Below are 24,554 nucleotides of genomic sequence, written 5' to 3' on the forward strand. Positions count from 1 at the left end.
TACTAGATTTCAGCCACATGAGCATCGGTGTCATCTTTGACCATGTCAATCCCTTCTGCATACGCAAAGGAAGGCTTTCCCTCAGGATGACTGCCTCACTCTATCCTTTTAGGACTCAGTTCAAAAGTCTCACCTCCATAGAGAGGTCTTATCTATGTTAGGACCCCACACCTAATTACTGCAGCCACTTACTCTTGAGTATCACTGTGTTTTTCCCTTCACAGCAACTCTGTAAGATAATGGGAGATTCTGGTGTTCATTTATAGTTTGTCCATTCCACCAGAATATAAGTAGACATAAGGCAGACATTGTGTTATTTTTATCACAGCTAAGTTCCCAGTACCTCGCAGAGCGTCAGAGAAGTCATTCAATAAAAGTTTTTGAATTAATACATAGATAAAACCATTTCTTTATTTTTTTTAAAAAAAGTGTAAATGTGGCTACCACAGCATGAAAACACCCCAGAAGGTATGAGAATGACATGATAAGGATTCACTCATTTCAAGCAATGACATGAATTTCACACGAAGTCAGATGAACACCTTCCCTCAAATATAATGAGCATTCCTGTGGGCTCACTTGCTCTGGGAATAGTATACATCTATGAGGAGTATGTTTTTTATAAAAACAACAACAACAACAACAAAAAGATAGTAGAACTGAAATAGGGACATTCAAGGAAATGAATAATGTTATACTAATCATTGTTTATAAATCCAAGTCCTAATCCAAAGTATGTTACAAAAGGGAAGTCAAAACTAATGTTATTTTTATACCTCTCACACAAACAAAACTTCTAGAAGAGCTGAGAGCCTAGGAATTTTAAAGCTTTTGCACAAGAGGCAGGAATTTTATCTTTTGAACGAGAACAAAAATCTAAGGACACACAGAAAGCATGTCTTTTAAAAACTGATTTTCACAGTAATTATTCTATCCATTTTTAGTAATCTTTATATTACTTTTAAGTATATCAAATTAATTCATTTATTTCCCTGTTAATAAAGAAAAGGTACATTCACAGAATTAGTGCACTTAAAATAAAAAGTAAACAGAGAAAACAGGAGACCTACAGTCCATAACCTCTTTAAGGCCAAGTTTGATCACCTAAAAAAACAAACTTTTGCTGATTTTACAACTGTTCTCATTCTTCATGTTGCAAATATGGCTGGTTTAGCAGGCCAGGCTTTTTAGGGCAGCTTAACACAGGATCATCCAAAAATATGCTGAGACTTTCAGGATGCTGTTATAGAGTCCATGGAATTTTGTGTGTAATGTTAAGAAAACCCTTTCAACTTTGACGTTCACCCCAGGAGCATCCGTCTCCCAATGGGTATCGACCCAGGATTCTTAAGGCTGGATTTCATCAGGTAAGAGGGCAGTCCGTTCCTCCTCTGTGCCCAGGATATTTTCGAGCTTAGATCTACATTGAAGGAAAAAAGCACAGAACCTCAATATTCCTCATCTTAAAAAAACAAAACAAAAACCCAGTACTACACTCTACCTTCCCCCTCAAATGTATCTACAAAGTAATGAGGCTTAGAATGCCCAGAAATCTCCTGACTGGAAGAATGGGTAGGAAATGGTTATTTCTTTTCCACTCCCATAGGCTGATTTTTAAAGGGTAAAAGGAATTGACCATACCTTCTTCTCTGTGAGTGCTCCCACAGATAAAACAAGCCCATTGTCACTCCCTTTAACACAAGTGAAGAAGACTAGTTAATGTCAATTCTCCAAGTCACATTTCTCCACAAATGTAAGGAAGATAAAAATAAAAGACTGACTACTCACGCTTGTCATAGCCCAAAGACCCTGTACAGCAGCTGCCCATTCAAAACCAATTTTCTCATACAGAAATCCACCCAGGGTTGGTCCTAAGAAAGCACTAACAATGAAAAGGAGGAAGAATATTAAATAGCATTAAAAAAATAATAATAACTACTTCCTAAAGTCTGCAATGATCCCTGAATCATGATCTTCATTAAACTGGAAGTGGACGTACTAAGGACAAAAGCCAATTCCTGGACAGAGCACTGGGTGGAGAAAAAAACTGTATCTGAAAATAAAGATGTCCAAAGTTTTTAAACAATTCTAAGGATGCCTGGGTGACTTCGTGGTTGAGCATCTGCCTTCGGCTCAGGGCAAGATCCCGGGTCCAGGGATCAAGTCCTGTATCGGGATCCCCACAGGGAGCCTGCTTCTCCCTCTTCCTGTGTCTCTGCCTCTCTGTGTGTCTCTCATGAATAAATAAAATAAAATCTCATAAAAAATAAACAATTCTAAAATTATAATAACTGTTTCTGAAAATTTTCACAAAAATTTTTAAAAGTGACACACCCTCAAAAGAATCTTTATACTATTCTCTCTCTGCTTCTCCACATTCGTATTTAAAATAACTTAATTCAGTACATATATATTGAGATATACTATACAGTGCCAGTACACAGCTATCCCTCAGGTACAGCAAAGAGTAAAAAAAAGTAAATGAATGAAGAAGTGAATACATTTTTAAAACTTGAGACATGATCCTATTAAAAAGATTTAGAAAGAGAACTTTAAAAAGACAAAACAGGGACGCCTGGATGGCTCAGTGGTTGAGCGTCTGCCTTTGGCTCAGGTAGTAATCCTGGGGTCCTGGGATTGAGCCTCATATTGGGCTCCCTGAGGGGGGCCTGCTTCTTCCTCTGCCTGTGTCTCTGCCTCTCTCTCTGTGTCTCTCATGAATAAACAAATAAAATCTGTTAAAAAAATTTAAAAAGAAAGAGAAACATAGAAGACCATGTTGATGATGTTTTAAGACCACTGGTATAACCATCGACCTGGGAGCTGGAGGGTATGGGTTAGGACTCCAACTCTGCCCTAAATGAATTAGGTGCCTTTGGGCAACCCATTGGACTTCTCAGTATCAATTTCCTCATGGAAATGAAGATAGTATTTTCCATCTCGCAGGTATGAATCAAATGTCTACTCACCCAACTGACCACATTGCGCTGAAGAGACCTGACACAAGTCCCAAGGTACTTAATCCTTCTTCAAAACCATTTTCACTGCAGAGACACAAGAGTAGATCTGTTATGAAAGGGGAAACCTACATGAAAGCAAAGAGTATGTGACAGAGAAGTTAAAATAGATTGGAAACGATCTGAACAAAACCAACAGCCAGGACACTCCATTTCTAATATGAAAAGCTAATCTAACTCGAAGGAATTTTCATAGTTGTGTTTCCTTCATGGTTTTCTAAAAAAAATTTATTGCATATATAAAGCATGATATTAAGAGTCATGACCCATTTGCATGAAGTCTCATAAAAATATATAATTAATGAATAAATTCTTAAAATGAGATGAACATGCAAAGAGAATAAGGAGAAACTTCTGGAAAACACAGAGGCAGCTCCTTATGGCTCGGAGAATTGTTGCCTTGAGCCAGCAGAGCTAGCGCCATTCTTCCCGCTCCAGTTCACTTGGTGTTCTTCATTGTCATGCCTACTAAACAAAAGACTGGTGGCCACCTGACAAATGCCTGGTATGATACTGTGATTTATAATGAAAAATATATATTTGGTCTTCCTTCCTATTTCTAGCCAGGAGCCCCCAACACCCTTGGAATTTCCTAAGTGATGAAAGCAATTTCAAGTGCCTGTGGTTATGTTTGTGAAGTGAGTTATAGGGGCTCCTTGCCAGAAGAGTCAACCATGTGATTAGAAGGTGAGAACCCATTCCTCCCTCTGAGGAGGAAACAGGGGCTGGAGGTTGAATCCATGGCCAATGGTCATTGACTGAATCAATCGTGAGTATGTAATGAAGTGTCTATAAAAACCCAAAAGGATGGAATAAGAAAGCTTCCAGGGTGGTGAATCAGAACCCTTTCACATACATGCCAGTATGCAGGAGCCCCAAACCCCACAAGGACAGAAGTTCCTTTGATCAGGACTTCACCCTTTGTCTCTTTTCATCTGGCTGTTGATTCATATGCTTTTATCTCTTTTGTAGTAAACCAGTAAATCTAATGAGTACACTGGTTTTGTGAGCTCAGTGAATCACACTAGCAAATTAATTGAATCTGAGGAGGTTGTCATGGGAACCTCTGATTTCCAGGCCACTCAGTCAGAAGCACATGTAATAACCTGGACTTGCAATTAACACCTGAGGCATAGGGCAGTCTAGGGGACAGAGCCCTTCACATGAGGGATCTGCTATTCTCTCCAGGTAGATAGTATCAGAACTGAATTACATTGTAGGACATCTACTGGTTCTGGAGAGTTGCTTGGTGGTGTTGGAACCACCCTCATCCCCCAACACACTGGAAATGGTACAAGAATCATTTCGCCTGGTCATTGTATGCCCTCGTATGGACCTTCTCCATGAGAAGGAAACATTGCTCAGGCCTTTCCATTGTGCTTTGGCTTTTCAAAAGTAGACGTGTTCCTAGGCATAAGCCAAGCCAAGCCTCTATCCACAACTCATTTTACCCATCACTGGATTATTATTACCATATACTGTCATTGATATAGTACTACTGTATATACTATTTATATCACAATATTGTGTGATATAAAATCATGAAGATTTGGTCTTGTGAAAAAAAAATCCAGCATTCTACAAAACTGAGAAATTCAAGAAAGTGTGTGATGCCCCCTGCTATTCACAACACAGTTCCTCAAGCACAGAAGTAACTTACTATGCACAACTGAGGATCTCCGGGATAGTTGGAATTATACTCATCCCAGCAGAGATGCCATTTAGGACTAATATTAGCACCAGCAGCCAGAGCTGACTGCAAAAGAGTTTTGGAGAAAGGAACAAAACAAAACAACATTAGCATGCTGACAAGATACAAGCTTCATATTAAGGCAGGCAGGCTGAATCCCAGGGCAGCTTGTTTCATAGAGCACATGACTGGTCTGCCTCATTTCCATCTGACCCCACTTCATTCAGTGACAGTGCCCTCGAGCTCCTTACAGTTTGGTGGTGGTATGGGGGGAGGAGTGGGAATCAATTCACCACAATATCTCAGTTCCTTTGGTCACACATATCACATGCCTAGAGTCAACATAAGAGGTTACCACCATACGACATCTTCCCAAAACTGGCTAAATATTAATGTTGCTCCTTCAATCACTTGGCTTTGAAATTCAATTGACTAAAAAAAAAAAAAAAATGGCATAAAGGGAAGTGGCAGGAAACAAATTTTGCTCCATTTCCTGCACTGTGCCACATACTTAACATCCATTTCCCCACTGAACAGCAATATCCTGCCAACTAAAAACTATGATCACCTCCTTTTTTGTAGGGAAGACAATGCAGGCTGCTGGAAAGTAAATGATTTGCCCAAGTTCCCATATCTAGTAAGTGGCAAAGGCAGGATGCAAACCCAAATCTGAAGGATCCTGAAATCCTTGCTGTTTCCGTGTTACACTCCATCCCAGAACTACCTGAAAAGCTTTAAGCACCTTTTATTTTAGCAAATAAATTACATTTAACAAGCTCTAACAAGCAGTGACTACATGCTAAGAATGATATAGACAGAAAAGAGGGTCGCCCAGGTGGCTCAGCAGTTTAGCACCTGCTTTTGGCTCAGGGCATGATCCTGGAGTCCCGGAATAAAGCCTGCTTCTCCCTCTGCCTGTGTCTCTGCCTCTCTCTCTCTTTCTCTCTATGTGTGTCTCTCATGAATAAATAAAGTCTTAAAAAAAAAAAAAAGATTTGATCCCAGTCTCAAGGATAAAGAAGGAATAGAAAAAACAAAAACATATCATAAGAACTGTCAGCTAAAAGTAGCAACAAATGCTATTTTTAAAATAAAGTACAAACAATCGTGCAATTGAAACACAGAGGGAGAAGCATCATTCTTTTCATTTGATACAGATTTTAGACATTTCTATTTGCTTGTACCACTACCTCCTAGTAAGGTAAAATACTGCCAGTCTAACAGACAACTGTAGTCCTAAATCAAGGTAATTTACTGAAGTAATAAGGTTCAAAATACAGAGCCATGGCAGCATCACACCAAAAATTTCTTTAATACCTCTTAATGCTATTCAGCCAAAAATACAGAAGGAAAAACATTACCTTTTAATGTGCAAGACTGGTATAGGTCCTAAGAGCATGTAGCATCCTGCTGTGATTATGTTTCCCCAAACCAGAAACCATTTCCTTAGATGCTGGTAAAGAAAAGGACAGTCAAAAACAAACAAACAAACAAACAAACAAAAAAACCTCTTGGAGTAAAGCACCTCCATAAACAAAGCACATGCAAAAAAATCACTGAAGAACACAAGCCATGACATGAAAAAATCCAAATACACTGAAAAAAAACAAAACTTTACATTTAAGAGACAATAGGTACATGACAAATAAAAAAGCAAGGACAATATACCCCAAGATAGGGAGTTTCTAAGAACAAGGCATTCCTTGGGAAGGGAATGTACTGTAGATTTTGCATATGATGAACAATTCCAAAAATAACAATTTAAAAAGCAGTCACAAGGAACCACCTGGTAGATGCAATACCTGAAACATTCACATTATTTAAAAAGTACCCAATAAAATTATTCCTTTTAAACTACTTAAATGCAGGCTGAAAATTCTAGGGGCAAGATATCTGTTCAGTGACAGAAGATGGTCTTAAATGGGAGTTTTTCTGTTCAAAAAGTCTAATCCAATAGTTTGTCAGCAACTTCAGCACAGACCCCTTTTTTCCCAGAAGAAGCAATTAAAAGTGAATTTTCTCAGAGCGATGGTAGGTTGGAAGACACTGGAACCTCTTTATTGACTCCAAAAATTGAATATAGAATTAAATGTTGTTGCCCTTTAAAAAAAAAAAAAGAGAACATAGAGGCGATGGTTGTGTTAATTAACTAGATGGAGAGCACCTTTTCACAATGTATTTAGATCTCAAATCACCATGGTGTAAGTTTTGAATACCTTATAATTTTATTTCTCAGTTATACGGTAATAAGCTGAAATTTTTTTAATTGAATATCAATTCTAATCAATGGACCTCTAGAGTTCCAGAGGTACAGTTCCAGAAAGCCATTGGTCCAAATATACAGGAGTGATTCTTAAGTGTAGATTCAGTGTACATACTGGCATTTTATCACTTAGTAGACCAAACAATGGCGAAGAAATGGCGTAGGATGATGCCAAACCCAGGAATACCAGTCCCACATAACCAGCTGGTAAGTTAAACTGTAAAAGAAATTTTGTGTTAGAGTTATGTGATTAAGTAATTTTTAAAATAAACATAAACCTTTTCTGGCCACTTCTTCAGTTCTTATTATCTACCATGAGCCCACACTTCCTAATTTTGATCTTACTTTTATAAATGGATTTCTTTTCCTATAAGGGGAAATAAAAACCTTACCAGAGGTCAAAAGTCCAAGATGTCTTGCTTTGTAACATTTTATTTTGAACGTACAACTTTGCTTCTATGAATCATAGCACTTTTTACGTGTATACCAGTGCTTCATCAACTTTAGGGCACATTAGAATTACCCGGAGAACCTGTTAAAAGAGGTTCTTATTTGAAGCAAAGTGCTAACATGCCTTGGTTCAAGGGATGGAAAAAAAAAAAAAAGAGAGGTTCTTAGACTTCAGGCCTAGAATTTCTGAGTCAAAAGGTATGGGATGGGGGATCCCTGGGTGGCGCAGCGGTTTGGCGCCTGCCTTTGGCCCAGGGCACGATCCTGGAGACCCGGGATCGAGTCCCACGTCGGGCTCCCGGGGCATGGAGCCTGCTTCTCTCTCTGCCTCTCTCTCTCTCTCTCTCTCTCTCTCTCTCTCTCTCTCTCTCTCTCTGTGACTATCATAAATAAAAAAAAAAAAAAAAAAAAAAGGTATGGGATGGGGCCAGATAATTTGCATTTTTTATGTAGGCTCCATGCCCAGCATAGAGCCTAACATGGGGCTTAAGTCATGATCATGAGATCAAGACCTGAGCTGAGATCAAGAGTGGGACACACCTGACTGGCTGAGCCTCCCAGGTGCCCAAGGAATTTGCATTTCTAACAAGCAACCAGGTGATGCTGACTGTCCACAGACAGAAGTGCACTGGTATAGTATCCATTTCAAAGGAATGCTAATATCTAATTAAAGATGATATATACATGACAAAGGCTTTTCAAACAGTAAGCTACCACACAACTCTGATACTGTTACTACAGCCAGCATGATACAAACACATTTCTTTGCCTGAGTTGTTCCCACCTTCCATAATTTCCTTAACTAATTTTCTTAAGTAAGCCCATGAAATCTAGGGCCAGGCCCTAAACTCATAGTCTCCAGATTTATCTTTTTGGGTATTTCACATACACAAAACTGTCTCTAGTGACTTCAATGAGCTGTGTTTCTGGTAACTGTGCTTTTGGAATACCAGTACCTCACAGAAAGTCAGTATGGGCTGCAATGAGAGTTCTGCCTTTATAAACACATATTAATTCCTCAGTATAACTATCAGGTAATGTACTTTACCACATTATTAATCATCTTTTTTCAGAAATATCTAAGAGCAAATTTCTACAACATCCAACTTTTAAATTCAACATTTTCCAGCATTAAAAAAAAAAAAAGATGGAGACAGACTCTTGACTCCTTTCTAATATCCCAGATTAATATATTCCATAGTCATTTAATTGTATGTAATAGCTGAAAAACTAAGTGGACTCAGAGGGGATCTGTTAGAGAGGAACATTAAATGAGCTACTGAGTCCCCCAACTGTCTCACTGGAATTTGAACAAGTAGAGGAAAGTATTCTTGTCCAGCAGCCAGGGTGATGCCCAAGCCAGACCTATGATCACTCCAGCAAGACTTTGAAAAGGAGACCAGTATTCAGGCCACTTAGTGAAAAGCTTCTTTTGTTTACCATGAATCAGACCCCCAGTCACAGTAATGTAGCAGAGGGAAGGTTACATGCTACCCAGGTATGCAGTTCTTATCATGTCTCCTTCTCAGCCACTCAAGAGCTCTTTCCACCAAGAAGGGCCCAAAAGCAAGCAATTATACCCACCTTCTACAGTGGAGAGCTCTTTGACAATCAGGCTACCTACCTTCTCCAGAACAAAGAGAGACAGTGTAGGATCAAGGAAGCCAAAACATGAGCTGAGTGAGTTGATGACAAAGGCTATGAGTGCAACCTTGGGTAAAGTGATGAGTTTCCAGAATGAGTGTTCGCCTGGATCAGAGTCTTTGGGTAAAAATTTAAAAAAAAATAAAAAATCAGAGTAATTAAAATTTTGACCTATTTTGAAAAGTAAAATTGCTAAGGCCATCTTTATCTGGTAATCAAAATAACCGCACCTCTGAGTTTGCCTCAAACTGCATATTATCTATATTTGCATATAAATTATTTAAACCTAGAAGCCACATTGAGTTTCCTTAAAAACAGTTTCTCAAATTCATAAAGAATCAACTGGAAGCAGAATGAGAGGAGAAGAGGGGGATCTTAGGTTATTAGGTTATACCTGAAAAGCAAGTGAGGCCTTCCCTAGATGGGATAGAGAATACATAAAGTTAGATTTGGTGCATGGGAAGAGCCAGAAGCTTTACTGAGGAACTATGCGTGTATGCTGTGAAGGGATCTGAATTCATCACAGAGCATCAGTTTTTTTTTCTGATAGCAAAGAAAACACCAGATTGAAAGGGGGTGCTACTGAATCATGCATAAATTATATTGGAATTCATGGCCAACGGAGCACAGACCTCACTTCTAGCATTCCCCTTGCGGGAACCCAGCTTCTTCACTATTCCCAGCAACAGGAATGTCATGACTCCTTTCTTTTTCTCCTGCTAATCTGTCAAATTCTATTCACTCTGTAAGGTTTGGCACTGGCCCACAAATTTTACCTTCCTCTGTTTCCTACCACACTTCCAGTCTCTACCATACATTTTAGCATCTAAACTACATTTCGTTTTACATTGTTTACTATTGTCTGGTGATTTTCCCGATTTCCAGTTAAGTTATTGAGCAAAATCTTTGCTGGGTCAGGTGCCATGCAAAATGTGGGGCAAAGAAAGGCAAAGAAGACAAACTCAGCCCCTGTCCTCTCAGAGAAATTTCAGAAAGGATTGGAGAGAGCTAGGATGGAACTAGGAGGGAACCTTTTGTAGCCTATAAGAGGACTGTCTTAAAACAAACAAACAACAGGGAAAGCCATATAAAGAAGGCTTTCCTAAAGCAGTAATATCTACGTTGGTACCCAAAGCATGAGCTTAAGATGAGCAAGTGAAGGAAGAAAGAATAAGCCAGGCAGATTATTCCAGGAATGGTACATTCCAAGACTCAGAAGTCAACAAAACTTTTCTGTGTTTGAAGAAATGAAGGGAGAGAAGCAAAGCTGGAGGATGGAGACTGGAGCAGGGGGCACCAGCAGAGTGGAGAGAGATCATAATGTAGGTGCATGTTTATGCAAGACTTTGTAAAATACACAGGGAAACCTGAGAAACTGCTAGGGATTCCAAACAAGGGGTAAGAATCAGAGCTGTGGTTTAAAGAGACCTCTCTGTGGCCTTGTGAAGAATGGAGACAAGGGGACCAGTCTGTAGAGGCAGGCCAGAGATGATATTGACCAGGTGTGGACAAGGAAGCTCTTCGAGGGCGAGGATCAGCACTTGAATATCCTCATTTCTCCAAAACACCTGCCATGGTTCATCACTTAATTCTTGGTGAATAATGATCCAGTATGGATCAAAACATAAAAAATCACAAAGAATGGTTCAAGTATTTTGAGTCAGGATAAATTTAGACTTGGTCAGGATACAACAGATAAAGTTAAACCACGATGGTAGTTTCTCACTCATCAGCCAAATATTGAACAGTGAACTAAATGTGAGCACAGTCCAGGATGCTCAACTACAGAAGGTGTGCAGTTAGACGCAGAAAGAGGACAAACACCACCATATGGCTTGGTGCAATAGCGCCAGAAGGGAGACTTCATTTGGTGTGGATTTTAAATAGCTTATTAAAGATGTTCATTAGTTACCTTTGAGATACAAATGATAGAAGATCAATTTTAATCAGTTATATATTTTTGCATATAAAAGGGGCTATGGATTTACGGTATACGATAAACTATTATGGCAGAAATGGTGACCTTCTCTAAATCCAAACTGGGAAAATTGAGAAATCACAACGGGAATATGTAAGAACATCCAAAGAAACAAATAATGAGTTTAACCAGAGGAAGAAGCCCAAGTAATGAAAACCTATGGTGATATCTACTTCAAGATACATATAACAGAATCACCTGGGGAGCTTTTCCAAGCTACTTGGGTTCTCTTTCTGCTCCCCACAATTCCGATCCACTCTTTTAGGGGGGCATGACCCCCCTGGTTGACTACACTGCCACCTCTAACAGCTACTGTTAGAGGTGGGGAAGCAGGGAAGGAAGTGGAGTGCCCATTAGGTGTGAGGGGGCAGCGAAAACACCGATCCCTGCAGCACTACCGAATCAGCATTTAGTTGGGTGATGGAGAGGGTTCAGAAACACTTCCCAGAAAAGGCAATACAAAGTAAGTTTTGAAGGATGGGGAGGGGTCAGAGCAGATGGGATGGGGAGAGATTTCAGATCATGTGATTCTTCTACTGAAATCTCACAACAGCTCCTCATGGCTTTCAAGATAAAGCTCTCATTTCATGGATTTCGGGATTTTTAATAAGAGGATTGGTATGTCCATGACTGTGTTTTAGAAATATTTCTTTAGAGCAGGACAGAAGACTGGACTTGGTGAGCAAATACAAAGGATGAGAGAGCAGGAGGGACTAAAGTTGACTTTCAACCCCCCAAAGCTAGAGCCACATTGTCTATGAGTCTAGAAGGAGGCAAAGGAGTGGGATAGAACCTTGTAGGACACAAAATTTATCAATATCATCAAAATACAAGAAAAATTTAATTCTCTAGCTTCTATCCATAAGCTCTCCCCAAACACTAATTTTAACAAATATTCCTTAATAGGAACACCTAAATCTGTATGCACAGTCTTAACATTAACAACCTAGGAGATTTTTTTTAATACCAGTTTTCCATCTAAATAGAAGATCCTTCCACAGATGAACAGCAATTCTGCCAAACCATATTGTTCCTGAAAATATAGCTACCTGGGACTCTGTTAAGTTCAATGAAAATGCTAGGAGATTTTAATCGAGGAATAACAAAAATGAAGAGAAATAACTGCCAAGTACCCAGGCTGATGGCAGTCAAAGGGGGCTGCAAAACATACCACATTGTGGGGGGTTGGGTAGGGAGGAGATGAGGAGAGCAGACCAGGACTCCAGGAGTAACAGATGTTGGGGCCAGTCCAGCACCTAATCATAGAAATTCTACATATCTTGTCCTACCATTAGTTAGTAAGTCTTTTTCTCTAGAGTACAGGGTTGACATGACTCTTTTCCCCAATGCGTGAGACTCTGGCCTGGGGCCAGTTTCTTGATTATCAGTCCAGTGTTCATCTGTGAACCAAACAACCAAGATGCTCAGCTACAGAAACCACTGTCTTACATGTAGAAAGATGACAAGCACCACCCTGCGTTTCAGGGTGGTATTGCCTCTCTATATTCTCTAGCTCTCTCCTCTCTAGCCTTCACGTTAACTCTCTAGCTCCGTTCCCTTCATCACCTGATAAGGGTCAAATGCCAAAGATGTTACTAGGCAATCTCACTGTAATAAGAATAGCCCTGGCCTGGTAAATTTCATCCACAGAGAAGGAACTATCAATGAGCCACATGTACCTGATGAGGACACCATGCTCTGTGCCTTCCTGACTGTGCTGACTCTGGCATGTTCCTCACAGTGACCTTGGCAGCTATGTGCATGGAGCTGTTACAGGATAGGTTGACTCATAAGGGGCATGAAGGTTTGAAGCCAGGGTGACCCCTATCACTGCCCAATGTAGCTCTGTGTCCTCCCACCTGGGACGACCACTGGGAAGAAGGTCTGACCTCGCCCTTCTGCCTAACAGCCTTCTGAGAAGGTATTACCATGTGCAGCATTTGATAACTTGTCATTTTGAATAGTTAATTAAGTCCAAGAAGATCTGGTGAGCACCTCATATGGTGATGTTTTATGATGAGGAATTAAATATCTGCTTAGTTCTAAAGGTTAGAATTTGTGATATAAAGAAATTCATATAAACTGCCTATAGCAACATTTTTGAAAAGACAATAAGTTCCTTCAGGGTGTTCTACAAATCTATTATTGATTACATAAAGTAAAAGTACTTGTTAAATTGGCCTCCTACAAAGGCATAAAAATACTTAAATTTCAGATTCTTAAAGTGAGTAATAAATGCAGTCTTACCATAATTAGGTAAAATGTACATGTTGAGTGGTATCATCAGCAGAACTATGCATCCCAGAAAAATAAAAGGCACCTCATAGCCAAAGGATTGATACAAGAAGCCACCTAAAGGAGGCCCTAACACTAGTCCCAGTCCAGAAAAAATCTCAAGACTTCCCTAAAAATGGGGAGGGGGGGAAAGAAAATTGAGTCAATATAGTTTGTTTGAAAATTTTTAACAAATAAAGATTTAATGGACACTATCTGAAAAAAATTCTATCCACTTCACAATATACACACACAAACCCACACAAGCCCAAGATGAGCCAAAAACTTACATATACATATAGAAATACTAGAAAAATAAAATATGGCAGATTTTTTCTGGTTTGTTTTTTAATCCTTATGGTAGGAAGTTTTTCTAATTGTAACATAAAACTCAGATGACACAAAAGAAAAAATTCATAAATCTGGTTACATGAAAATATGAAAAACAATGGTTAAGTACATCAAAAAACAAATGAACAGGGAAGAAATACTAACAAAGGACTAATTTCCCCAAATATATCAAGAGAGCTAATACTAATCAGCGGGGGGAAAAATGAATAACTCAACAAGAAAATGAGCAAAATGCTATAAGCAGACTCTTGACACATAAAACAAAATACAAATAGCCCTTGGGCATGTATAAGAAAGCTCACTCTCACTTTCAAAAGAAGCAAACGGTTAAACTACAAGACACCAGTTCTTACCAATCACCTATTAAACACTCTGCTGCAAAGAAAATGAGGAAAGCAACACACTCGTACACTGCTGGTGAGTGAACAGAAGAGGTAACTTGTCAAATCTATTAATATTACAAATGCATATACTCTCTGACCCAGAATGCTATTCTAAGGATTGAATTTATGGGTACAGTTGTAAAGATGTGACATGGCATATGTGCAAGCTTATGTGTTGTAGCACACTGTTTGCATCAGCAAAAGATATAGACAATCTGACTACTTATCAACAATCTCAATAAACTATGGATGTATGTCACCTCCATACAGTGAAGTACCACATATCGCTGCTAAAGGAAAGTAAAGAGTAAGAAACTCTTCACATACAGGCACAGAATGATCTTCAGGATCACTGTTAGTATATCAGCAAAGTCTCAACATTGTAGAGAGTATGCTAGCACTAGTGTAAAGAAAACAAAGGAGGAAGGAATCATGGCCTGTGTATGTGTGTGTACATGTTCATACATACATGGAATCACTCCAGAAGGAACCTATAATCTCTGTGCCTTCTGGGAGAATGATTTTGGACTGCATGCCTGGACAAGTGTGTCTATGAAGGTGAGGACAAATAATATACAGGATACATTCATTATATTCTGTATTTCCTTTTGCAACTTCTGAATTTTGTACTGCATAAAATTCTTCTTTGTTAAAATTAAAATAAACAAAACAGTGCTATGGAAAATATTTTACTATTAAAAAAATTCTTATAAAATTGCACCATTTTAAATCAATCTAGTCTTCAGCAGACTGTGGCTTACAACTGTATATCCTCAGATTTTACAGAGGACACAAAAGTAGTCCATTGAAAACTTTCAATTTCATAAAGAATATAAGAATTCTACATTTAGGGATGCCTGGGTGGCTCAGTGGCTGAGTGTCTGCCTTTGGCTCGGGGTGTGATCCCAGGTCCTGGGATCCCTGAGTCCCGCATTGGGCTCCCAGTGGGAAGCCTGCTTCTCCCTCTGCCTGTGTCTCTGACTCTCTTTCTCTCTCTCTGTGTGTCTGTCTGTATGTCTCTCTCTCTGTGTCTCTCATGAATGAGTAAAACCTTTAAAAAAAAAAAAAAAAGTCTACATTTAAGCATAGGGAAGCCATCCAGGTCAGCTTTTGGCTGCAATTTTCATATAGAAACGTGGTACGGTAACATGAATATTCCCTGTTAATCAGATAATTGATCAAATGGACTATTGCTGTCATCACAGGTATTTCTTGGGCAGCACTTTCCAGAGCGTCCCACAGAACAGCAGTTCTTTAAGAGTCAAAAAGTGTTTCCATAGTCAAACTGAGTTGTGGAAAATTATATAAAATATCTTTACTACAGGATTTCTCAGAGCCTTAATACACTCATGTGAACTGGCATCTCTAAGCTGGAGGACAACAGATGTGTACTCCTAACATTTCACTCACAAAACCTTGTTTTACAGAGCATGTCAATGAACTAGTGTTCTTCTGAATCATTTTTGTAAAATGTGTTTCTGGGAAATGTAAGCATTACACCTGTCACAGTGGCCATTCCTGCATGCCCAATGGCTCAGGAACCCAAAATGAACCTAAGCAGCTAGCTGGCTATAGATACAGATATTTAACCAAAATTGGGAAGAAATAATTATCTAAACAGCAGTGTATTTAATGGCCAAAACTATAATATTGAGTAAATATGGGCATTCTTGGTACTAAGCTGATGAGGTCCTAAAGTCTAGAGGACAATGATTTATTCTGAGGGCTGCATTTGGTCTTACAGACAAGCCACAGACCCTTTAGGAATGCATGGGTCCAGAGGAGAGGCCAGAAGACAGCCTGCTTGGGTCAGAGGCAGTAGCCAAGAGCTGGGACAGAAATCTGGTATGTCACTAATCCTAGGTATTTAGCATCTAGCCAATCTATGAGAATGTGTGTCAGTATAATGTTATCAAGTGATTGGGGAAAAAGTAAGAGAGCATGCAAGGCCTTCAAGATCTCTATGATTCCTTCCATGAATCTGGAAAATGGAGGGGAAGGACTCTCGTGTAAATCAAGTGTTTGACCATTAGGGATAACTCTTCTAAAGCCAAGAAATGCTGGCAGCTCAGTTTCAGCCTGGGCTACAGAGAGACAACAAAATACTACTGGGGAGCTCATTTTGTTTTGTTCTTAATGGCAAAAAGAATACTTGAACCACATTTACCTGTCAAACTGCTCATTCAGGGGATTCTAAGCTTAGGAAGAGATCTAAAGAAGACTAATGATACTTTGGCGACAGCCTGCTGCTGTAAGTAGTAATTGGGTTAAAAAGGTAACCAAAACACAGAAAATAGAAAAAAAGTAGATCTCGAAGAATGGATGTCAGCATTAACTTGGATAGGGTAAATATTTTAGCCTACACTAAGAGGAAAATAGGAAATGTGTATGAAATACATACCAACACCGTAGCCACACTATTTGGAAAAGCCTTTGCAAGAATGGAAAAGGAAGCAGTTATTGCTGCCGCAAAGCTGACTGCATCTGCCATTCTCACCAGAAAACACATAGCAATAAAAATTGGTCCTTCTGGAACTTTATCCAATACACTGAAAGAAAACAAGGCAATTTTCAAATGCATGGTGGGAAAAACAGTAGTATCTCACCCATAGTCCTTACAATAAATCTCTTTAGAAAAGGTTTTTTTTTTTAGTTGTTTTGTTATACTTTCAATAGAAGGGAATTATCTCTCTCTTTTTTTTTAGTAGCAATCTGAGTCATAATGACAGTTTAGTTGCCCTTTTGTGCTGACATAATGGGCCCTCTACACAGTAACACTAAATTGGCTTTTTGAAATATGTAGAATCACTCTGACAAGAATATATACAAAAGAAAGACTTCTTGGTCTCAGGTATGCCCCAGTGGTGGAACTCAAATCTTTAAAAAAAAAAAAAAAATGCAGAAAATAGATGATCCCTACTTCCCCTGCAAAAAAAAAAAAAGAGAGAGAGAAAGAGAAAGAGAGAGTGAGAGAGAGAGAGAGGGAGAAAGTCAGCAAAAAGAAAAAAAAAGTTTGATATGAAGACTTCCTGGGCTTACTTCATCATTATCCCACCATACTCTTTTCATTTCTCTATGTTCTCCCATGAAGTTGTGTTGGCTCTTCCATACTATTTGCCACTACGTGGCTGGTAAAGGATGCTAAACCTTAAGAACTTGTGAGCTATTTTGCCTCTGGCACTTATTTTCTCTCTTCCAGGAAATAGCAGTGGAGGGAACCACAACACAAGGGAGCACATGACTCAAGCCTGGCCAATCAGAGCATCCCCCACCTCCAGTGCCCTTGAGGCAGGGATGGGTCACCACCAAGATCAGGCCAGTGGCTCCATTCTGCGAATCTACTGGAAGCTAGGAAAAGTGAGGAGCTGCTGGGCAATTCTTCCTATGGATGCCGCTGGGGAATTCTTGCTACCACAAGGGGACAGTTTGTCCAAGAACAAAGCACAAGAAGAGGAAAGCAAAACCAGGAACTTGAGAAAGATTTCTGATTACATTATTTTAACATCTGTATCCTGATGTGCTCCAGCTGATTCTTCAATGCACTGTGTGCTTGAGCCAAAACATATCCGTGACTCAAAAAAGTGAATTAGGTTTCTGTCACTCACACTGACAGAAGTCCTAATGAACAGATTCAGAAGCCACTTAATGTTAAGTCCTTAGAAGACTCCTTCCTTTATTTGTTCTATCCTCTAAGCACCCAATTTCCTTCACCCATAGCTACATGCTGAGCAGGCAACAATCAACAGTTCTGATGGATTTAAAAAATCCATTAACATTTTAAACTGAAGGTAAATTATAAAATCTGTTCAAGCTCCCAAACGTATTGGAACATGACTTACCCAAAGAGAATTGTAACTCCTCCTGAGACAAACATTCCTGCTACAAACATAAATTTTGCTCCAATCTGTACAAGCTGTAAGAAATGTCAGAAAAGAGGGATAGATTGATGACTGTTATGAGTCTACATCCACATAAACAAATCCACTGTATCAGAACATACAAGATTTGGGAAAGATATATACAATTAATATAAGATTATAATAATTCTTTAAAGGAATGACAACATACATCTCTTCAAACATGGAAGAAGTGAAAAATCAATCAACTTATTATGGTCAGAGAAAGACCAATCCCATACAATCTCACTCATATGTGGAATTTAAGAAACAAAACAAATGAGCAAAGGGGAAAAAAGAGACAGAGACACAAACCAAGAAACAGACTCCTAACTCTAGAGCACAAACTGATGGTCCCCAGAGGGAGGTGGGGGTGGGGAACACGGGTGAGATGGGGATGGGGATGATGGAGGGCACTTGTGAGGAGCACCGGGTGTGGTACAAAGTGTTGAATCACTGTATTGTGCCCCTGAAACTAACATTACACTAATGTTAACTAATTGGAATTCAAACAAAAACTTAAAAAAAAAAAATCAATCAACCATAAGAATGGAACAATCAACAGTAGCATAATTCAAAAAATATAATGATAGCTATTTCTGTATCAATAGAAATTCTAGATTGATAAATTAGAATAACTAATTATGAACATATAAAAATTAAAATGTTCTTTAATACTTACATATTTTCCAAATACCAAAGATGCCAGCAAGTCAAACAAAGCATAACATCCAAAGATCATACCCGTAACTGTATTGCTGACTCCTTTCTTCTCAGCCTTTAAAGAAACAGGAAAGGAACAAAGTTTAAAAGACAAATTCTCATCCATGTGGAAAGATGGAGCTATTAGATCAGAGCATTGTTTTATGGTAACGTTTATCTACATAGCAATTTCACAGATTGTTATTTTATTTTTTTAAGAGTTTATTTATTATTTATTTGAGAGAGAGAGCACAAACAGAAGGGAGGAGCAAATTCCCACCTAGCAGGGAGCCCAGTGTGGGGCTCCATCCCAGGAACCTCAGCCAAAGGCAGACACTCAACCGGCCAAGCCACCCAGGCACCCCCAAATATTATCATTTTAAAACAAGCAGAATGGTGAAGGAAGGGAAGCTATAATAAAATCATTTCTGACATGAAAGCTATTCACTCACCACACCCATAAAAATTGTTAGCTTTATAATCTTGAGAAAAGAAAAACAGAACCGAAGGCAATGCATTTCACGATTTCAAAAATAAATTACAAGAGTGCCTGGTGGCATAGTCAGGTAACCATCTGTTGATTTCAGCTCAGGTCATATTCTCATGGTCATTAAATCAAGCCCCACACTGGGGCTCTGCACAGGACATAGAGTCTGCTTAAGATTCTCTCTCTCCCTTTGCCCTTTCCCCCACCCCTATTAGCATGCTATAAATAAATAAATAAATAAATAAATAAATAAATAAATAAGAAGCTGAAGTAACTAAAACAGCATGGTACTGGCATAAAGATAAACCTATGGAACAAATTAGAGAGCCTAGAAATAAACCACACAGTCAATTGATGTTCCACAAACAATGAAGAAAGGATAGTCTCTTCAACAAATGGCATTGGGAAAACTAGATATCCACAAATAAAAGAATGAAATCAGACCCCTGTCTTAACCTACTCACAAAATTGACTCAAAAAGACTTAAATGTCAGACCTGAAACTATCAGACTCCTCAAAGGGGGATGCTTCTTGACATTGGTCATGGCAATGATTTCTTGGATTTGACACCAAAAGCTCAGTCAACCAAACCAAAAGTAGATAGATGAGATGAGAAGTCATCAACTGATAAACCAAAGAGAGAGGCCTGAACAGACCCCTCCCCCACAGTCCTCAGAAAGAACCAACCTTCCCAACACCTTGATCCCAGACTTCTAGCGTCCAGAACTGTTAGACAATGAATTTGTTGTTTAAGCCACCTGGCATGTGGTACTTTTGTTATTGCAGCACTAGCAAACTACAACAGGTACCTCAACGGGAAGATATCATCAAAGGAGTCAATGAAGACATGGAAAGAAGATGCACTGGTCAAGTCACATTATCCACGTTCTTTGCTTAATGGATCTAATAAGTATTTAATCCTGGAGTCTGGCATTATTTATATAATAGCTTTGCAACTAACATTTATTTGGACTCTCACTATGAGCCAGAATCTCTATTAAGTGCTATTTTACATGCTTTCTAAAAACAGTTAAATGAGGGATGTATTTTTAGCTGGCTACATTTTATAGATGAGGACACAGACTTGCAAAAGTTACACAGGAAACCATGATGGTTTCCAACCTGTGCAGGTTCCCACACTCACTATGGAGATAGGATGGTGACTTCAGATATCCTAGAATCACATTCCATGGCAGCAGCCAAATATCACTTTTGGAATGTGGATCCTGCTTCACATTAGAAAAGCAAGAATAGCTATTAAAAGCAATTTCTAGTTCACATGTTATCCTGTGACAAAGAAGGAGGGTGCCAGAAAAAGGATGAGTAGAAATAGGAATCCTGCACCAGAATTTAAAAAGAGCCCTATTTTTCCTTGGTCTCATTAGCTCTAGCTAATAGAAAGGATACATGCAGGAGGAAAGGTAAGTTTTACCAGCACATTTGGCAACCACAAGGCTTTATTTTAATAAAAAATAAAAAGGATCCTAGATACTCTTTGTATCTAGGTCTTTTAAAGTTAGAATGCTCTCTCCCTGCCTCTGTCTTCAGCCTTCCCTCCTGTAAGCAAAAAAAACTAAATCAAAACTTAAAAAGCACAGCATAGGGAATATAGTAAAAAATACTTCAATAACTGTAGGGTGACAGACGGTAACTATTTATTGTGGTGACCACTATATAATGAAGAGAATTGTATAATTGTTATGATGTAGACATAAAACTAATGTAACAATGTATGTCAAGTACATGTCAATTTTTTAAAAGATTGGAAAAATTATTAACAAAATAACAAAACACAAATCTACAGTCTTGTTCTTCTTTGTATTCCACTAAGGAGAAGCTAACGTTAGTTGCTAGCCAGGAAATACCCTGCTCACTGGTTGCTCCAGTTACTCCAGGTCCTCTCTGTCCTAATTACAGAGGCTCAACCTATCATTATATTTTCCAAAACCCAAAACTGATCAGGCTACTCAGTCTTGTTCAAACACCTCTCTGTTTTCTTTTCTTAAGCTTTTATGTATTTATTCATGAGACACAGACATAGGGACAGAGACATAGGCAGAGGGAGAAGCAGGCTCTCCGTGGGGGGCGGGGGGCGCGGGGGGGGGGGGGGGGCGGCCACTCAGGGATCACGCCCTGAGCCCAAGGCAGCTCAACCACTGACCAACCCAGGCGTCCCTTGTTCAAATATCTCTGATAGCTTCTCGCTGACATCTTTGGCATAAATGGAAGGACCCTTGCATTCTAGCTTCCCCTGCCTCCTCAGATTTGCTCCTGTGGAACTTCTCTTCCATCCCAGGCCCAAGCCACATCAAGTTGTCTGCTTTCCTCACAGAGAACATGCTATTTACTTTGCCTCTGTTGTTCACCTCGAGAACACATTTCTCAAGACTCACCTTGGATTCATCCTGTGAAGTCTCTTTCAACACTAGCCTTTTTCTCCCTCCCTCACCACCCTCACACATGACAAAATTAACCATTCCTTTCTCTTAAGAGTCTCCTAACAATTTGAACAGCCTTTTGGTAAAGGGTGCCCAAATACTCTGCAACTTATTTTTTTTTTTTCATATTTTCTCACTCCCAGTGGATTGACAAGAGAGGTAAGTTTTCCAGATCTCTTTTTTTGTCCTAACTGCATCCAATGCCTGCATGCCCTGGAGGGGGAGGCCATTAACCCTTCCACTCCCATTCAGTAAATAGAACTAAATCAAACTAGTCACTGAACTTCATCAGGAACGTGATGAGATCCTCACTACTCTGCCTACATTCTGGATTAGCTACAGATACCAAATGCTATAAATGTGTGCAAAAAAACACTGAAAACTAAAGAGCACTGTAAGGGTATGGAGTCACATTGTTCCTCTAGCAAAGAAGCCATTTTCATCCTCCTTGGTAACACAAAAAATGAAGGGCTACACATTATTAAGGCAGTTAGAGGACCCAGAGGGATCAGTGCAATTAGACCTGAGGCTTTGGCAAAGAGTACAAGGTAAAACTCAACTCAGCCAAGCCAGGACCATTTCTTCCATGTTATATCCCACCCACATCCAGAGTTCATGTGGATTCTCTACAAGTTAATTCCCCCTTGAGTCTGTGTCATGACCTGCAAATCCACATAAAAGGCAATGATTGGAAGGAGCTAGCCAATATTAACCAGAATTCCTTCTTGGCACCAACCACTGCTACTAGATTCCATAAAAAATTCAAGCCGGAAAAAGGGATTTACTGGGACCATGCCTTCCTAATTCCAAAATACTACTAAGTTAAAAACTCCAGGAGACAAACTTCCCGTCTTAGCAAAGACCTTTTGCAATAATGCTAAAATCTCAGTTACTAGACCACCCCCTTTGTTTTGGTTGCAGAAACCAAAGATTTATCAAACTACATGGTGACAAAGCAGTCCTCAGAAGGTCAATTATATTTAGGTGAGTTATCTCCCAAGAGGATTTTCTTTCTGACTGGATTTTTTTTTTCCCTCTGGCATCAAGTATTACATCAGAAGTCTTTCTGCTGTGGATCCCTGGGTGGCTCAGCAGTTTGGTGCCTGCCTTTGGCCTTGAGGCATGATCCTGGAGTCCCGGGATCAAGTCCCGCATTGGGCTCCTTGCATGGAGCCTGCTTCTGCCTCTCTCTGTTTCTGTCTTTTTCTCTCTCTCTGTTTATCATGAATAAATAAATAAAATCTCTAAAAAAAACAAGTCTTTCTGCTTATCAAAGTTCTATGCATCATCTTTACTAAATGCAGATTTGTATATTTTACACACCATAAAATGAAATAATTCATAGGGCTTTTTAAAAAAAATTAAAGTTCATAAAAATGTCTCACCTCCTTGGGAAAAAAGGGTCCTAGGATAGAATAGCACATCATAGAACCCAGGTTAATGGAAGCTGCTGATATCAGTACAAAGAACTGTTCTCTGGAAAGCTGTCTGGGTGTCTCTCTTGTATTTCCCAGAGAGTCATCACCTTAAATGCAAACATGGTATAATTACAGGCATATAATTGGGACTTTTGATTGAAGTTTCCAAATGTCACTTCTGTGCACTCTGAAGATAATGTCTGCAGAACTAAAGGCTATTTTGAACATAGCACATTTGATCAAATGTAACACAGAGCTTGTACATCACTACTATTTTGAAAACATTTTCAGGGCAGAATTTATCAAACCATCTGATCTGTTTTGCCTTCTCTATTTCTTCCACCTTTAATAAATTCCTTCAAGAAGGATGAGGCAACAAGGAGATCTCTACAGTATAATTTCTCAAGTCACCAGCTTCATATGCTACATGAGCTTAAAATGTTCTAAGCATGTCATGTTAGCTGTTCATTAAGCATTCTAGGGTAGTATTGAAGTGAAGTGAAGTGTGAGGAAAAAACAAGCTAAAGCATTCAATTGGGGAATGAATACTTACAATGGTATGCTCCTAGAAAGACATGTCTCACTAATACATACATCGATACATATTTTACACTAATAACTAGCCTTTTGCACTGATTATTTTCATACTTACTTCCAGGGCTACGTGCTCATTTAATTTAAAGACAATAGGTCAGTTACTCAATTTCAAATATTCATTTTTAAATTCAACAGCTTGAGAAAAAAGAAATGTAGGCATGAAAACTTTACTTGGTTTGCTCTACTTTTCAGAGGTTGCCACTGCAGTCCAGGAAAAAAAAAAAAAAAAAAATCTGTGCAAGATGAGGAAGTCTCAAGAACCTTTATAAAACTTCTGGAGTAAAGGGGGGAGGGAACTAAGAGAAAGTTTAAGGGGGAACAGTAGGTGCTCCAAACGCAGTGCTTTACCTTTGTCTAATGACATCCGTATTTGAATGCATTCCCAACTTATAAAAGCTGCGCTACAGAGGAAAAAAGTCAGGAGAGACCTCGCCCCGGCCCTCCGAACTTCAACCCCTTCCGAGAGGGCAGAGGCTCAGAGCCGAAGCCCACCGCCAGGCCCCTGCCTCGTCGAATCTCTCTGAAACAAACCGAGCTAAAACGAATTCAATCGTTAGGGAGAGTCAGGACCCACGCCACTAAGGGGTGTCCCCCCGCACCGCTCTCGGTCACCTCTGGGGGGGCGCGGGCCCTCTGGACCCCCCGGCGCGTCCATGCGCGGCTCGGTGCACGGGCTCCGGCGCCGCAGCTCCTCCGGGTCCAAGCCCGCGGACTCCGCCTCGCAGGAGCCCTCCGCCGGGCGGCGCCCGCTCAGCCGGACCTCGGCACCGTGGACCCTCCGCGGGGCGGGGCGGGGGCCGGGCGGGGCGGGCCGGGGGCGGGGCCTGAGCGGGCCGGGGGCGGGGCCTGAGCGGGCCGGGGGCGGGGCCGGGCGGGCCGGGGGCGGGGCCGGGCGGGCCGGGGGTGGGGCCGCGCTGCTGCCGGTGGTTGTTTTGTTTTTTTTTTTTTTAAAGACGCAGGCTACTA

The 24,554-nt window shown here is 39.9% G+C and overlaps 1 protein-coding gene across 3 annotated transcripts; it reads right to left on the reverse strand.

Moving 5' to 3' along the window:
• Positions 1-377: 377 nt before the first annotated feature.
• On the reverse strand, positions 378-24,351 carry SLC18B1 (solute carrier family 18 member B1). Of its 3 annotated transcripts, XM_038526044.1 has the most exons (15): positions 24,201-24,312; positions 23,937-24,123; positions 22,959-23,098; positions 18,629-18,724; positions 17,890-17,963; positions 16,452-16,599; positions 13,290-13,446; positions 9,045-9,181; positions 7,086-7,187; positions 6,069-6,160; positions 4,678-4,773; positions 2,970-3,044; positions 1,789-1,882; positions 1,642-1,691; positions 378-1,420 (listed from the first exon to the last, which is right to left on the reverse strand). In XM_038526044.1, the coding sequence occupies exons 2-15, from the start codon at positions 23,950-23,952 to the stop codon at positions 1,348-1,350; spliced, it is 1,350 nt and encodes a 449-aa protein (XP_038381972.1). In that variant the 5' UTR covers positions 23,953-24,123; positions 24,201-24,312; the 3' UTR covers positions 378-1,347. The 3 variants fall into 3 exon arrangements, with proteins under 3 accessions (XP_038381972.1, XP_038381971.1, XP_038381973.1); XM_038526043.1 differs by lacking the exon at positions 23,937-24,123 and having other exon boundaries at positions 24,201-24,351; XM_038526045.1 differs by lacking the exon at positions 22,959-23,098 and having other exon boundaries at positions 24,201-24,308.
• Between the last annotated feature and the right edge of the window lie 203 nt (positions 24,352-24,554).

The sequence above is a fragment of the Canis lupus genome, chromosome 1 (genome assembly GCF_011100685.1).
Source record: "Canis lupus familiaris isolate Mischka breed German Shepherd chromosome 1, alternate assembly UU_Cfam_GSD_1.0, whole genome shotgun sequence".
NCBI lineage: Eukaryota > Metazoa > Chordata > Mammalia > Carnivora > Canidae > Canis > Canis lupus.

Excerpts from the sequence above, each read along its gene's own strand:
- SLC18B1 (XM_038526043.1), bottom strand. The coding sequence starts at position 24,243 with ATGGACGCGCCGGGGGGTCCAGAGGGCCCGCGCCCCCCCAGAG. Across the intron at positions 17,964-18,628 it reads CTTTGGTATTTGGAAAATAT|CTTGTACAGATTGGAGCAAA; the intron begins GTAAGTATTAAA and ends CATTTCTTACAG. Across the intron at positions 1,883-2,969 it reads AGCGCAATGTGGTCAGTTGG|TGCTTTCTTAGGACCAACCC; the intron begins GTGAGTAGACAT and ends TTTCATTGTTAG.